General features: G+C 41.6%; 1 protein-coding gene across 4 annotated transcripts in view; it reads left to right on the forward strand.

The window, feature by feature from the left end:
• The window catches only part of fat3a (FAT atypical cadherin 3a), an 874448-nt gene that overhangs the window by 694762 nt on the left and 162491 nt on the right, over positions 1-17195 (forward strand). For all 4 annotated transcript variants that reach the window (XM_068033985.1, XM_068033988.1, XM_068033986.1 and 1 more), the window contains 2 exons: positions 3451-3661; positions 11999-16081. In XM_068033985.1, coding sequence (XP_067890086.1) covers positions 3451-3661; positions 11999-16081 — 4294 coding nt within the window. The remainder of the gene's footprint in view (positions 1-3450; positions 3662-11998; positions 16082-17195) is intronic.

Consider the following 17195-nt stretch of genomic DNA (forward strand, 5'->3'; position numbering starts at 1 on the left):
CGTTGATGTTCACTGGAACACTGCAGCAAGCCCAGGATAGAGATGTGAGCATGAGTTCGTTATTTTTTCTTTTATTCTTTTTTACATTTTTTACAATTTTATTTATTTTTTGTTTATTTCATTTCATCTTAGTTTGTTCAGTTTGCTTACCCACTGTTTTTTTTTTCATGTTTGTACTTGCTGCTGTTCAATCTTCAGTCCGTTAACACCCTATCCGTACTAATGCGTTGTCTTTCAACACACCATTAACATATTGTTTGCCTTTGCTCCATGACCTTTTGGTCAGCTATGTGGCTTTACCCAATCTACACCTTCTTTGTTATCTCTTGCCCCACCCCCGCCTCACTTGCTTATAACCTTTGACATTTCTAATATTTACTAGTTCCGAAGAAGGGTCACTGACCCGAAACGTTAACTCTGCTTCTCTTTGCACAGATGCTGCCAGTCCTGCTGAGTGATTCCAGCATTTCTTGTTTTGATTTCAGATTTCCAGCATCTGCAGTATTTTGCTTTTATTTGTCTTCACCAATCCTTTTCTCTTCACTTACCTATAGAAACTTTTACAGTCAGCCTGGTTCTCACTTGTATTATCAACCTGACATTTGTCATATACCCACCTTTTCTGTTTTATCTTGCTCTTTATCTCTCTCTTTATCCAGGGAGCATTGGCTTTGGTTGCCCTTTCCCCATCGTGGGAATGTACCTCAACTGTACCCAAACCATCTCCTCTTTAAAGGTAGCCCATTGTTCCTGTACAGTTTTGCCTGCCAGTCATTGATTCCAATTTCCCCAGCACGGATCCATCTCACTTCACTGAAATTCACCCTCCTCCAATTAAGTATTTTTACTCTAGTTTACATCTTTTTCTTTTCCAACACTAACCAAAACCTTACAATACTATAATAAAAGGAAAATGCTGCAGATGCTGGAAATCTGAAACAAAAACAAGAAATGCTGGAAATACTCAGCAGGTCCGGCAGCATCTGTGTAGAGAGAAGCAGAGTTAACATTACAGGTCAGTGACCTTTCATCAGAACTCTGCTTCTCTTTCCACAGATGCTGCCGGACCTGCTGAGTATTTCCAGCATTTCTTGTTTTGTTCCTTATAATACTATGATCACTGTTTTCTAAATGTCCCTACTGTTGCTTGATCCACTTGACCCTTCATTCCCCAGAACTAGTTCCAGCAATGCCTCCTTCCTCGTTGTACCGGAAACATTTTGATCAAGAGAGTTCTCCTGAGCAAACTTGAAAAACTTTTCCCCTCTCTGCCCTTTATTCCATTACTATTCCAGTATATATTCTGATGAAGTCCCCCATTATCAATACTGTACAGTTTTTGCACCTTTCTGTAATTTCCCTGCAAATTTGTTCCTCTATATCTTTCCCACTAGTTGATGGCTTATAGAATCTGCAATGTTCCCACCCACTTCCTATAAACACTGGCATGGAAAACATCTGGTCCTCGGGATTTGTCACTCTTCAGTGCGGTTAATTTTTCCAGTGCTGTTATCTTGCACACATTAATTTTATTGAGTCCTTGTCCCTGATTCAATAATAGTTTCATGCAGACCTGTTCTTCTATTGTAAATACTGACACAAAGTAATCACTTAGCATGTCTGCCATTTCCTTATTTTCATTAACAACTTCAGTGTTATCAGTTTCACGGGGCCCACATTGCTTCTGAGCACCTTTTTCCAGATGTGATTGTAAAAGTTTTTTGTGTTAATTTTAACATCCCTTGCATGTTTCTTTTCATACTTCCTTTTTGTAACTCTTACTATCTGTTTTGTAACCCTTCGCTGCTCTTCGTATCTTCCCCATTCACCAGGATCTGTGCTTTTTGCATTTTTGTATGCTTTTTCTTTTAGTTCTATGTTGTCTCCTACCCCTTTAGTTGTCCATGGTGTTTATTTTGGTAGGTAGAACTCTTACCCTTTACAGATATAAACTGGTTCTGTGGCACATTAAATTCTTTTTTGAATACCTCCCACTGATCAACTGTCATTTTACCCATTAACAGATTTACCCAGATTACTGGTCAGTCTCTGTCACATCCCATTGAAGTCAGCCTCACCGAAATCTAGAATCTTCGTAGCTATTTCACATTTCTCCTTTTCGAACATTATCTTGAACTTGATCATATTATGATAGTTCTTTGACAAATGTTCACACACCATTAGGATATTAACTAAATCTGGCTCATTACTCATTACTAAATCTAATATGACCTGCTGCTTGTTGGTTCTCGGACATGGGCTGGATTTTACCAGCTATCTGGAGATGGGCTGGGAGATGTGGACCTTGTAAAATAGCGACAGATGGTGGTGGGAGTGGAGCCCAATGTCTTCCTGCCACCACAGGATATTCTTGGGGCAGGAACAGCAATGGCGCAGCTGCCCACTAACTGGAGGCAGGCAGCCAATTAAACTAATTAATTGGCCAATTAACAGCCACTTCCTGCCCCTGCTAACATTTTACCACATTGGGAAGGGCTGCTGACATGGAAAACGTGAGTTCCCCACAGTGGGGTTCCCGGGGTGGGGGTACCTTCTTTAATGGCTGTTCCATGGCCCAGAGAGGGGCCCCTCGGTGACAATGGACACCCCCCAGCTCCACCGCCATCACTGGAGGGTTCACCTCTCTGATCGCTGGGGCCTGCGTGCCTAGCCCGGGCACATTCAAACAAATTTTGATCTGGCCTTCGAGGGTGCCTCAACTTGGACACACCCTCTTCTTGCAGTTTCAGTAGCGGCCACCTCTCTTAGTGGCGCTGCCAAGGCAGCTGCAAGAGGGAGGCTGACATCCTCAATTGGACAACGGTCCTGGAGGTGGCCTCTCAATTGGCCACCGCTGGTAATATCCCACCCGGGTTCCTGCTGCCTGTCCGCATGGACTCACGCCCCACTCTCGATCCTGGTGGCAGGACAACCTTGCAGTTGAGAAAATTGTTGCAGAAAACGATCCCAGACGCAAGCAAGAAATTTGGTACTTTTCTGACATGCTAGTCTGCTTATCTCAATCTATATGAAAGTTAAAATCCCCCATTAAAACCATTCTGCCTTTGCTACATGCTTGTTTTAATCTCAATATTACTACAAGCTACCATTTCGAGAATACTACCAGGGGGCCAATACACAACTCCCACTACAGTCTTAAATCCTGTTCCATTTCTTAATTCTATCCATAAAGCCTCCACTGCCTCTCATTATATCTTTTCTTATCATTGAAGTTATTTTATTCTTAATCATTAAGTCTACTCCTCCCTTTCTACCATTTTCCTTATCTCTGTGTCGACAAATTTTAGGTTTGTTTAGTATTCTAGCATTTAATACATTAATAACGTGTCTTTGGTACTTTAATGGTATGAAAGCGAAATAAATTTTATCAATGGTTCCTGTTTTAAGTGCTCAGACCATTCAAAGTAATTTTTGAATTTATTTCACCAGGTCCGAGATCAAGAGTTTCCATATCGACGTAACTTGGTACGGGTTATAGTAAATGTAGAAGATGCCAATGATCACGCCCCATACTTCACTAGTGTTGTGTATGATGGTTCAGTTTTTGAGTCCGCTGCTTTTGGCTCTGCTGTGCTGCAGGTTACAGCCCTAGACAAGGACAAAGGTCAAAATGCTGAACTGTTATACAGTATTGAAGCAGGTGAGTAATGATTTAAAGCAAAGGTCCTTATAGATAGAAAAGTATGAATGGTAAAACCAGAGCTGCAAGGATTGGACAATCCTACATGTAAGATTTTCTGCCACATATCTCACATATCAAATTGTGCTAAAAGCATAAACATGGTTTAAAGTGACAAGCTGTGTCTGTCACCTGGCATGCAGGGGATGCCCAAGGGGCAGTAACACATTATTTTGCAGGATACATTTCCACATCATTCAAACCCCAGACTGAATCAATGGGTACACATTATTTAATGAAATCGCTTGACAATATTCTTCACATGATTGATGATCTGTGTGTTAGAGAGTATTGTTTCTGTTTACCCAAACTGCATATTTAAACAAAACTTTTGTAGCCTATCCAGGTTTTCATTAAAAATCGTTAAAAATCAAGGGGTATAATTGGTCTACGACAGTAGCACAAAACAGGCTCATCATGAATTAGTAGCCTGTTTGGTAGTCCTCCCAACATTTAACTAAGTGCCAGGGACCATTCCTTCATAGAATCTTATAGCACATAAGAACATACATAAGAAAGTAAGAAATAGGAGCAGGAATAGGCCATTCAATAAGAACATGGCTGATCTGATTGTGCCGTTAACTCCACTTAGTAGTAACCTTTTATGTGGCACCTTATCGAATGCCTTCTGGAAATCTAAATATGCTACATCTACTAGTTCCCCTTTACCACCCTGCTTGTTACATCCTCAAAGAACTCTAATAAATTTGTCAAATATGACTTCCCTTTCACAAAACCATGTTGACTCTGCCTGATTGTATTTTGATTATCTAGATATCCTTTTTAATAATGGATTCTAGCATTTTCCCAATGACAGACGTTAAGCTAACTGGCCTATAGTTTCCTGCTTTCTGTCTCCCTCCTTTCTTGAACAGAGGTGCTACATTTACAGTTTTCCAATCTGCTCGGACTTTTCTAGAATCTAGGGAATTCAGAAGGAGGTCATTTGGCCTGTCATGCCTGTGCCAGCCCACATCTCAGCTTTTGCTCCATAACCCTGCAAATTAGTCTTCTTCAAGTACATGGCCAATTTCATCATGAATGTTACTATGGAATCTGACTCTTATCACATAAGAGATAGTGCATTCCAGATCATAACAGAACTCTGTGTAAATAAATTTCTCCTCATTTCCCCTCTAGTTTTTTTTGCCAATTATTTTAAATCAATGTCTCTGGTTAGTGACCCACTTACCAGAGGAAATAGATGCTTCCTACTCTATCAATATCCCTCATAATTTTAAATTCCTCTATGAGGTCTTCTTGCTTCCAATGGCAACCTCTGTGCTCTAAGGGAACAATTCCAGCTTCTTCAATTTCTCTATATAACTGACCTCCCTCATCCCTGGTACCATCCTTCTAAACATCCTCTGTATCCTCTCCAAAGCCTTGATATCCTTCCGAAAGTGTAATGCCCGGAATTGTACACAACATACCAGCTGAATCCTCACTAGTAATTTGTAAGGAAGTTTTGCATGACGTCCTTGTTTTTGTATTCAATACCCCTGTATACAAAGCCAAGTACTCCATACACTGGCTTAATGGTTTCTCAACTTGCTCTGCAGCCTTCAAGGATTTGGGAATATGTACCCCTAGGTTCCTCTGCTTTTGCATCCCGCTTAAAACACAACCATTTAGATTATATTGCCTCTCCATATTGTTTCTTCCATAGTGCATCGCTTCACACTAATTTGCATTAAATTGCATCTGTCATGTGTCGTGACTATTTCACCAGTCTGTCTTCATTTTCTTGAAGTCTGCTATGATCCCGCTCACTACTTGCAACATTACCAAGTTTTGTATCATCTACGAACTATGAAATTGCACTTCCCATATCCAAGTCCAGGTCATTTATATAAAAAAGAAAAGGAATGGCCCTAATATCGACCCCCTGGGGAACCCCACAACGTACTTCCTTCCGGTCAAAAAACCACTACTCCCTGCCTCCTATCCCTTAGCCAATTTCATACCCAAGTTACCACTGTCCCATTAATACAAAACAAACAAAGAACAGTACAACACAGGAACAGGCCATTCGGCCCTCCAAGCCTGCGCCGATCTTGATGCCTGTCTCAACTAAAACTTTCTGCAGTTCCGGGGACCGTATCCCTTTATTCCTATCTTATTCATGTATTTGTCAAGATGCCTGTTAAGTGTCGCTATCGTACCTGCTTCCACCACCTCCCCTGGCAGCAGGTTCCAGGCACTCACCACCCTCTGTGTAAAGAACTTGCCTCGCACATCCCCTCTAAACTTTGCCCCTCACACCTTAAACCTATGTCCCCGAGTAACTGACTCTTACACCCTGGGAAAAAGCTTCTGACTATCCACTCTGTCCATGCCACTCATAACTTTGTAAACCTCTATCATGTCGCCCCTCTACCTCCGTCGTTCCAGTGAAAACAATCCGAGTTTATCCAACCTCTCCTCATAGCTAATGCCCTCCAGACCAGGCAACATCCTGGTAAACCTCTTCTGTACCCTCTCCAAAGCCTCCACGTCCTTCTGGTAGTGTGGCGACCAGAATTGCACACAATATTCCAAGTGTGGCCTAACCAAGGTTCTGTATAGCTGCAGCATAACTTGACAATTTTTATACTCTGTGCCCCGACCGATGAAAGCAAGCATGCCGTATGCCTTCTTGACTACCTTATCCACAGGCGTTGCCAGTCTCAGTGACCTGTGGACCTGTACGTCCAGATCTCTCTGCCTGTCAATACCCCGAAGGGTTCTGCCATTTACTGTATACTTCCCACCTGTATTAGATCTTCCAAAATGCATTACCTCACATTTGTCCGGATTAAACTCCATCTGCCATTTCTCCGGCCAGGTCTCCAACTGATCTACATACTGCTGTATCCTCCGACAATCCTCATCACGGTGGCACAGTGGCGCAGTGCTTAGCACCGCAGCCTCACAGCTCCAGCGACCCGGGTTCAGTTCTGGGTACTGCCTGTGTGGAGTTTGCAAGTTCTCCATGTGTCTGCGTGGGTTTCTGCCGGGTGCTCCGGTTTCCTCCCACCTCCAAAAGACTTGCAGGTTGATAGGTAAATTGGCCATTGTAAATGGCCCCTCGTGCAGGTAAGTGGTAGGAGAATGGTGGGGATGTGGTAGAGAATATGGGATTAATGTAGGGTTAGTATAAATGGGTGGTTGTTGGTCAGCACAGACTCGGTGGGCCGAAGGGCCTGTTTCAGTGCTGTATCTATAAATAAATAAAAAATAAACTATCCACAACTCCACCAACCTTTGTGTCGTCCGCAAACTTACTAATCAGACCAGCTACATTTTCCTCAATCATTTATATATAGTACAAACAGCAAAGGTCCCAGCACTGATCCCTGCGGAACATCACTAGTCACAGCCCTCCATTCAGAAAAGCACCCTTCCACTGCTACCCTCTGTCTTCTATGACCTAGCCAGTTCTGTATCCATCTTGCCAGCTCACCTCTGATCCCGTGTGACTTCACCTTTTGTACCAGTCTGCCATGAGGGACCTTGTCAAAGGCTTGACTGAAGTCCATATAGGCAACATCCACTGCCCTTCCTTCACCAATCATCTTCGTCACTTCCTCAAAAAACTCAACCAAGTTAGTGAGACACGACCTCCCCTTCACAAAACCATACTGCCTCTCGCTAATAAGTTCATTTGTTTCCAAATGGGAGTAAATCCTGCCCCGAAGAATCCTCTCTAATAATTTCCCTACCACTGACGTAAGGCTCACCGGCCTATAATTTCCTGGATTATCCTTGCCACCCTTCTTAAACAAAGGAACAACATTGGCTATTCTCTAGTCCTCTGGGACCTCACCTGTAGCCAATGAGGATAGAAAGATTTCTGTCAAGGCCCCAGCAATTTCTTCCCTTGCCTCCCTCAGTATTCTGGGGTAGATCCCATCTGGCCCTGGGAACTTATCCACCTCAATGCTTTGCAAGACACCCAACACCACCTCCTTTTTGATAATGAGATGACTGAGACTATCTACACTCCCTTCCCTAGGCTCAACATCCACCAAGTCCTTCTCTTTGGTGAATACTGATGCAAAGTACTCATTTAGTACCTCGCCCATTTCCTCTGGCTCCACACATAGATTCCCTCCTCTGTCCTTGAGTGGGCCAACCCTTTCCCTGGTTACCCTCTTGCTCTTTATATATGTATAAAAAGCCTTGGGATTCTCCTTAATCCCGTTTGCCAATGGCTTTTCATGACCCCTTTTAGCCCTCCTGACTCCTTGCTTAAGTTCCTTCCTACTTTCTTTATATTCCTCAAGGGTTTCGTCTGTTCCCAGCCTTCTAGCCATTACGAATGCTTCCTTTTTCTTTTTGACCAGGCTCACAATATCCCTCGTTATCCAAGGTTCCCGAAACTTGCCAAACTTATCATTCTTCCTCACAGGAACATGCCGGTCCTGGATTCTAATCAACTGACGTTTGAAAGACACCCACGTCAGATGTTGGTTTACCCTCAAACAGCCGCCCCCAATCTAAATTCTGCAGTTCCTGCCTAATATTGTTATAATTAACCTTCCCCCAATTTAGCACCTTCACCCGAGGACTACTCGTATCCTTATCCACAAGTACCTTAAAACTTACGGAATTATGGTCACTGTTCCCGAGATGCTCCCCTACTGAGATTTCGACCACTTGGCCGGGCTCATTCCCCAATACCAGGTCCAGTACGGCCCCTTCCCTAGTTGGACTATCTACATATTGTTTCAAGAAGCTCTCCTGGATGCTCCTTACAAATTCTGCCCCATCCAAGCCCCTAGCACTAAGTGAGTCCCAGGCAATATAGGGAAAGTTAAAATCACCCACCACGACAATCCTGTTACTTTTACAACTTTCCAAAATATGTCTACATATCTGCTCCTCTACCTCCCGCTGGCTGTTGGGAGGCCTGTAGTAAACCCCCAACATCGTGAGTGCACCCTTCCTATTCCTGAGCTCCACCCATATTGCCTCGCTGCATGACCCCTCCGAGGTGTCCTCCCGCAGTACAGCTGTGATATTCTCCTTAACCAGTAATGCAACTCCCCCACCCCTCTTACATCCCCCTCTATCCCACCTGAAGCTTCTAAATCCCGGAATATTTAGCTGCCAATCCTGTCCTTCCCACAACCAATTCTCTGTAATAGCAACAACATCATAGTTCCAAGTACTAATCCAAGCTCTAAGTTCATCTGCCTTACCTGTTATACTTCTCGCATTGAAACAAATGCACTTCAGACCACCAGTCCTGCTGTGCTCCGCAACATCTCCCAGCCTGCTCTTCCTCTCAGTCTTACTGGCCTTATTTACGAGTTCCCCCTCAGTTATTTCACCTGCTGTCCAACTGCTGTGGTTCCCACCCATCTGCCACACTAGTTTAAACCCTCCCGAACGACGCTAGCAAACCTCGCAGCCAGGATATTTGTGCCCCTCCAGTTTAGATGCAACCGTCCTTGTTGTACAGGTCCCACCTGTCCCGGAAGAGATCCCAATGATCCAGATATCTGAAACCCTCCCTCCTACACCAGCTGTTCAGCCACGTGTTTAGCTGCACTATCTTCCTATTTCTAGCCTCACTGGCACGTGGCACAGGGAGTAATGCCAAGATTACAACCCTAGAGGTCCTGTCTTTTAACTTTCTACCTAACTCCCTTAACTCCCCCTGCAGGACCTCGTCACTCTTCCTGCCGATGTCATTAGTACCGATGTGTACCACAACCACTGGCTGTTCACCCTCCCCCTTCAGAATGCCCCCTGTCCGTTCAGAGACATCCTTGACCCTAGCAGCACGGAGGCAACATACCATCCTGGAGTCTCTTTCATATCCACAGAAGCGCCTATCTGTGCCCCTGACTATAGAATCCCCTATTACTATTGCTCTTCTGCGCTTTGTCCCTCCTTGCTGAACAACAGAGCCAGCCGTGGTGCCACTGCTCTGGCTGCTGCTGTTGTTTTCCCCTGATAGGCCATTCCCCCCAACAATATCCAAAACAGTATACTTGTTAGAGAGGGGAATTTCCACAGGAGATTCCTGAACTGACTGCCTACCCCTTCTAGCGATCACCCATCTATCTGCCTGCACCTTGGGTGTAACCACTTCTCTAAAACACCTGTCTATGACACTTTCTGCCTCCTGCATGCTCCTATGTGCATCCAGTTGCCACTCCAACCAATCCATGCAGTCTGTGAGTGAGGAGCTGCAACTGGGTCCACTTCCTGCAGATGTAGCCGTCCAGAACACTGGAAGCGTCATGGACCTCCCACATCTCACAGGTGAAGCACTTTACCCCTCTAACTGACATTTCTAGCACTAATTAATAAATAAATTAATTAATGTGCTTCTAGTTCCTGAATAAGTCTGTATTACTGTACTTTGTTAAATGCCTTTTGAAAGTCCATATTTACAACATGTATTGCACTACCTTCATCAACCCTCTCTGTTACTTGATTAAAGAACTCCATCAGGTTAGTCAGACATGATTTTCCTTTAATAAATGCTTACCTGCTGTCCTTATTAACCCATGTTTCTCCAAGTGAGAAATAATTTGGTCCTTGCCAATGGTTTCTAGTAGTTTTCCCCTTACTGGCATTAGACTGATTAGCCTGTAGTTACCAGGTTTATCCCTATCCCCTTTTTTGAACAAGATTGTAATGTTTGCAGTTCTCTAGTCATCTGGCACTACTCCCATAACCAAAGAGGATTGAAAGATTGTGTTCAGATCCTCTTCTATCTCCACCTTAGCTTCCCTCAGCAACCTCGGATGCATCCCATCTGGACTGAGCGATTTGTTAACTTTGATTGATTCTAACCTACTTAGCACCTCCTTTTATCCTATCCGATATGTCTACTCACCACTCCACTACTGCAACATTGGGTGAGATTTTAACACACTCAAAACCCATCCACTTACACAGAGTTAAAATTGGGCCCAATATTAACTTCATCCTCTTTTATGAAAACAAATGCAAGGTGCTCATTCAGCCCCTCAGTCATATCCTCTGCCTTCAAAAGAAGTTTTCCTTTTTTTGTCGCTAATTGGCCCCATTCTTTTCCTTGTTATAAGTTGTTACAGCCAGGTGGTGTGATGTGGATGGCTTCTACTATTCAACTCCCCACCTGACTGCAGCAAGTGTATTTTTATTAGAGTTTATCTCCTTGGTGTTTTATTTTTCAAAAAAACAAACTGCAACAGGTTTTCTTGTAGGTTATCAAAAACAGAGAATCTATTGTTTATTGATCAAAAATATGCCTTATTGAATTTTGTTGAGGAGAGGTCATCATAAATCAGTTGGATTCTCTTGGAAATCAAGTCATCAATGGATGCAGGCCTGAGATGATTGTAGATTTTTCTCTTGATTCAAGGGTTAGTTGAAGACGGTGGGTCATTTCTAGTTCTCACTATTGTATAATGTAGTTGTAGGATTCTGCAGCAGGTCATGTGCCTTTTGGCTTGGCTGGAACACAAGCTGTTAGGATGTTCCTTCTCTCTACTCTCTCTCTCTCTGGCTGTCTTTTTTTAAGGTAAAGCTGTGCCACCTGTCACCTCTTGGTAGGAGATGTTCTCATCTCTTCCCCATGGTGATTGCACAATTGCCCAGGACATGGCTACTTCGCACCTTCTTTGTTTCAGAAAAAGACATTCAATCCTGCAATGTTTTTTAAGATGGGGTGCAATTGACATCTCTCAGCTTTGAATATTTGTCCTTTGTCTTTGTCAGGCAGTTGGAATACACAAAAGGCCAATCCCTTTTTCTTCAGTGGCCATTTTGGACCATTGTTCACTTTTTTAAATAAAAGTTCATTTTTTAAAAGACAAATTCAGTTTTTCATAACTCTTCAGAGTTAGTCCATAATTTGTATCATCACACTTCTGGTGTGTGTGACAATATTTACAAAAGATTTTTGGGTTCCCTTTTATGTTGCCCACTCAACTTTTTTTTTATTTTCTCTTAGTCTTTCTTACATCTTTTCAATTTCGGGTCCTCATGGAGACATCCTGTTCCCACCTGCTGGCCAGCTACCAATTCTCTCCGGAATGATGGTGCCACAGCAAATGATGCCCAGGAGTTAAAATGTCACAGATTTGAACTGTTTACAAATCAGTCCAAATATGAATGCTTAAAATGTATATTCTGAAATTTTATTTTGAAAGTATCGATACCTTGAATGTCCAATACAACTTGCAACATTGAGATAAAAATACCAATTTTAATTCAGCATTCAATTTCTTTAGTAAAATGTGATTTATAGTCTGTTTAATATCTGGAAAAAAATGTACAGTTTTTAACTTATGCTCATTCTCTCTCTTTCAGGAAACAATGAGAATACTTTTAAAATCGAACCAGTTTTGGGGATTATTACTGTTTCTAAAGAACTTGACCTCTCATCCCTAGGCCAGTATGTTTTGAATGTTAAAGTGACTGATCAGGGGTTACCAGCCCTTTCTGCTACTGCAATTGTACGTATCACTGTGACTTTCTCAGACAACGCACAACCCAAGTTCCTTCAGAAAGAATATGTTATCGAGGTCAATGAAAATGCCAGTGCTGGTACCTCAGTGATTATGATCTCAGCAATGAGCCAATCCACAATAGTTTATGAAATAAATGTTGGAAATACAGAGAGTGTTTTCACAATAAACCCTTATTCTGGAGTCATTAGTGTTCAGAAGGCACTTGATTATGAACACATTCCATCTTATCAGCTGATGGTGCAGGCAACCAACATGGCTGGAATGTCTTCAAACATTACAGTCGGCATTCACGTTGTTGATGAAAATGACAATCCTCCAATATTTCTGCATTCACAATACTCAGGTAGCATTAGTGAGGCTGCTCCAGTCAACAGTGCTGTTTTAATCTCTGGCAACAAACCACTTGTCATAAGAGCCACTGATGCTGACTGCAATCAGAATGCATTGCTTGTCTATCAAATTGTTGAATCTACAGCAAATAAATATTTTTCAGTTGATTCGAGCACAGGGGCGGTCAGGACTATAGCAAATCTAGATCATGAAACAATTCCAATTTTCCATTTCCAAGTTCATGTCAGAGACAGTGGAAATCCGCAGCTCACGGCTGAAACTCCAGCAGAGGTTACCATTCATGTGACTGACATCAATGACTCACCACCGAAGTTCAGCCAAGATGTGTATGAAACTATTCTTCTCCTGCCAACATATAGTGGTGTTGAGGTTCTCACTGTGTCAGCCACAGATCCTGACTTTCAAGTATTATCAGAACTAATTTATACATTGATTGATGGAAATTCAGGAAATTGTTTTTTAATTGATCTGAAAAGTGGATTGATCACTGTAAAGAATCATACCCTTGTTGAAGAACTCTATAGACTTACTGTTCGTGTATCTGATGGGAAGTTCAGCAGCACAGCTCTGATAAAAATAAAAGTGAAAGATGCTATCGACAGTGGTCTACGATTCACTCAAAGTTTCTATTCATCTTCTATCTTGGAGAACTGCACAGAGACAAAAAAAGTGGCTGTGGTAAATGCAGTGGGTAACCGGCTTAATGAGCCATTGAAATACAGAATATTGAATCCTGGTGACAAGTTTACAATTAAACCCACTTCAGGAATTGTGCAAACAATGCCTGTTTCATTTGACAGGGAAGAACAAGAGTTGTATGAGTTAGTGGTGGAAGCAAGTCGTGAGCATGATCCCTGGTGTGTTGCACGGGTAGTCATTAGAGTCCAGGTTGAAGACATTAATGATAATCCACCAGTATTTGTCGGCCTTCCTTACTATGCTGCAGTTCAAGTTGATGCAGAGCCAGGTGCTCTTATATATCACATCACAGCTGTGGATCGTGACAAGAGTGAAAATGGAGAGATTTCTTACTTTCTTAGAGATGGATATGGCCACTTTGAGATTGACCAATATACAGGTGTTGTCATGTTAAAGGAACCTTTTGAATTTGATTTATCAAATGTTGAGTATGATGTTGTAGTCATTGCAACAGATGGCGGTTCTCCTTCTCTTTCCACATTTGTAGAACTGCCTATCACTGTAGTTAATAAAGCAATGCCTCTCTTTGCAAAACCATTTTATGCAAGAACAGTAAATGAAGACATCCAGCCATACACCCCTATCCTCAGCATCAATGCAACAAGTCCTGAGGGTCAAAGTCTAATATATACCATTACTGATGGAAATCCCCTAAACCAATTCAGTATAAATTTTGATACAGGGATCATTAGTGTCATTCGCCCTCTGGACTATGAAGCTGAATCCAGCTATAAAATGACTGTAAAGGCAACAGATTCCCTAACAGGTGCTCGAGCTGAGGTGACTGTGGATATATCTGTAAATGATGTTAATGACAATCCTCCAGTTTTTGAAAGAACTATGTATGAAGCAACCCTTTCTGAATCCTCAATGGTTGGAACATCTGTGCTGCAGGTTATTGCTGTAGATGCAGACTCTGAAAACAGTAGATTAGTACGCTATCAGATTGTCCAGGACAATTTAAACAGCACAGACTACTTTCACATAGACAGCACAAGTGGGTTGATTCTAACGTCACGCATGCTGGACAATGAGCTAATTCAACAATACAGTTTTATAGCTAGAGCAATGGACAATGGCATCCCCCCAATGAGCACTGATGTCCCAGTCATTGTTTATGTAACTGATATGAATGATAGCCCTCCAGTTTTTAACCAGCTTCTGTACGAGTCCTATGTGAATGAACTTGCACCACGTGGTCATTTCGTAACTTGCGTCCAGGCATCTGATGCAGATAGGTCTGATGCTGACAAATTAGAGTACAGCATCCTGTCTGGTAATGATCATATGAATTTTGTCATGAACAGCAAGAGAGGGATTATTACACTTTCCAACCACCGCAAGCAAAGAATGGATTCCGTGTATAACTTGAATGTCTCTGTATCAGATGGCATTTTTACTAGCACTGCCCAAGTGCACATCAGAGTTCTTGGTGCCAATTTATACAGTCCTGTTTTTTCAAGCAATGTTTATGTGGTGGAACTGAGAGAGAACTCTGCCATTGGAACCAAAGTGACTCAGGCGATGGCTACTGATGGGGATCCTGGGGAATATGGGAACATTAGCTACCTTATAATAAATGACTTTGCAAGAAATCGGTTCTCGATTGATTCTGCAGGTCAGATTATTATAACTGAAAAGCTAAACAGGGAAGCTCCTTTGGAGAGTGATATTGATATTACAGTGATGGCAGTTGATGGTGGTGGTAGAGCAGCATTTTGCACTGTGAGAGTCATTCTGGTGGATGACAATGACAACGCTCCCCAGTTCATGGCCTCAGAATACAGGGCAAGTGTCAAAGCAGATGTGACAAAAGGTTCATTGATCATCCAAGTAGAAGCTTTTGATCCAGATGAAGGAGAAAATGCTAAAATCATGTATTCATTATATAGTGAAAATTCAGATTATGTAGCAAATGCAATAGACATTGACCATGAAACTGGATGGATTGTTACAAAGGGAAATTTTGACCATTTAAAAAATACAATTCTCTCCTTCTTTGTGAAAGCGTCAGATGGTGGTATCCCTGTGAGGAGTGTGCTGGTTCCTGTATACTTTCATGTACTTTCTCCAGAAACAGACCTTCCTGCCTTTTTGCAGCACCAGTATTCATTCATGGTACCTGAGGATGTCCCTATCGGAAGTACAGTTGGTACAATCCAAGTTTTGCCTCGCCAGACTGTTCTGTTCAATATAATTAATGGTGGATTATCAAAAAATAACCATGATGGAATATTTGTAATAGATTCACACACTGGAGTATTAAAATTAGACAAGAGACTTGATCACGAAACAACTCCTTTTTATGAGTTTTTGGTTACAGTCACAGTTCATAATGGGAGAACTGACATCATTTTGACAACTAATGTCAAAATTGAAGTTATGGATTTGAATGACAATAAACCTATCTTTCAGACCAACCCCTATGAGGCTGTGGTAATGGAAGGAATGCCTATAGGAACCAAAGTAATCCAAGTCCAAGCAATGGATGAAGATTCAGGAGCCAATGGACAGGTCATGTACAGTATGCTGCCAGCAGCTCAGTCAGAACTTGAAGAAGTTACAGAAATATTTGCCATAGACAGCAACAATGGCTGGATTAGAACACTTAAAGACCTTGACCATGAAAGGAAGCCAAGCTACACTTTTACAGTAGTAGCTTTGGACCATGGTGAGATTGTGTCTCTGTCCTCAACAGCAATAGTTCAAGTATCTGTTACAGACATAAATGACAATGCTCCGAATTTCATGAATGAGATATATAGGGGATCTGTCAGAGAGAGTGATTCACCAGGAGAGGTTGTTGCAGTCCTTAGCACAAGAGATGATGACACATCTGAAATCAACCGACAAGTCAGCTATCATATTACAGGTAAGATCTGAATGCACAGAAATGCACCTATATAAAACTGCACAAAATAAATAATTATGGAATAACAGAAAAAAAAATGTTAGTATGTGGTAATGAGATGGCTAACCCACTCTTCAGGAACAATCCATTTACTAATCAATGAGAACTGCTCATGCTACCTTTTATATTTGCAATTTCGGGTATCAATTTACTTAATTCACAAAGTTGTAATACTGCTTTATTGTTGACGTCTCAAGTCATTATAATGCCCTTTTACGTGAACAACATGGATTAGCATGACACCTACTTTGCATGATACTTTACATGAATGAGTTTAAATTTATACAGGTTAATGCTATTCTGAGTATACTTGTTCAAATTCATACCTGTTTTGGTGTGGTGAATTATCTAACAAATTAGTGGCAGTAACATGAAGGGCTTATTTACCAAATTTAATTTTGCACAACTTTAAAATTTTATATGTGGATTGTACAAATATTTCATCTGATAACAAATGTTACTTTAATCTGCACGGTTCGCTTCATCATTAATAGCACCATTGATGCCGATATAGTTTTTTGGGAGTTAAAAAGACGAACGTTGTTGACAAGAAGATTAAACTAAAAAAGATACTGGACCTTAGTTTCCAAATGTCAATAATATTTCCTGTAACATAGCATGGATGACAAAATAACAATATTTTGAGGTTGAAACTATGAGGTATCATATCAGTAAGAAAAGTATTAATGTTCACCACTAATATTGTACAGCACACTTTCAACCCCTAGCAGTTAAAGCTAATTTTGACTTAGTATTGTATTTCTGATACAAGTTTCACGCAGCAATAAATGCCATTTGTACCATATTCTGCTCTTGTAAGAAGTACAATGTTACTGTTGCTCTAAGTCCCAGTACAATCAGTGGAGTAAAGTCTGTGAAGGTTGAAATGGGAATAATTTCACACCAATAATGGTTGTAATGTATTTGAGTAGGAAATGGAAAGAGAAGATCAGACCTTACTCCTTTGAAGGTGTATATACACTGACCTTAGTTGAATTTCCTGGATGTGTTATCCTGACACCCAAGATTCAGTTAAAGGTCATGTTGGAACAATGCAAATGGTGTCAGCTCATTT

This window comes from Heterodontus francisci, chromosome 6 (assembly GCF_036365525.1).
Source record: "Heterodontus francisci isolate sHetFra1 chromosome 6, sHetFra1.hap1, whole genome shotgun sequence".
NCBI classification, from domain to species: Eukaryota; Metazoa; Chordata; class Chondrichthyes; order Heterodontiformes; family Heterodontidae; genus Heterodontus; species Heterodontus francisci.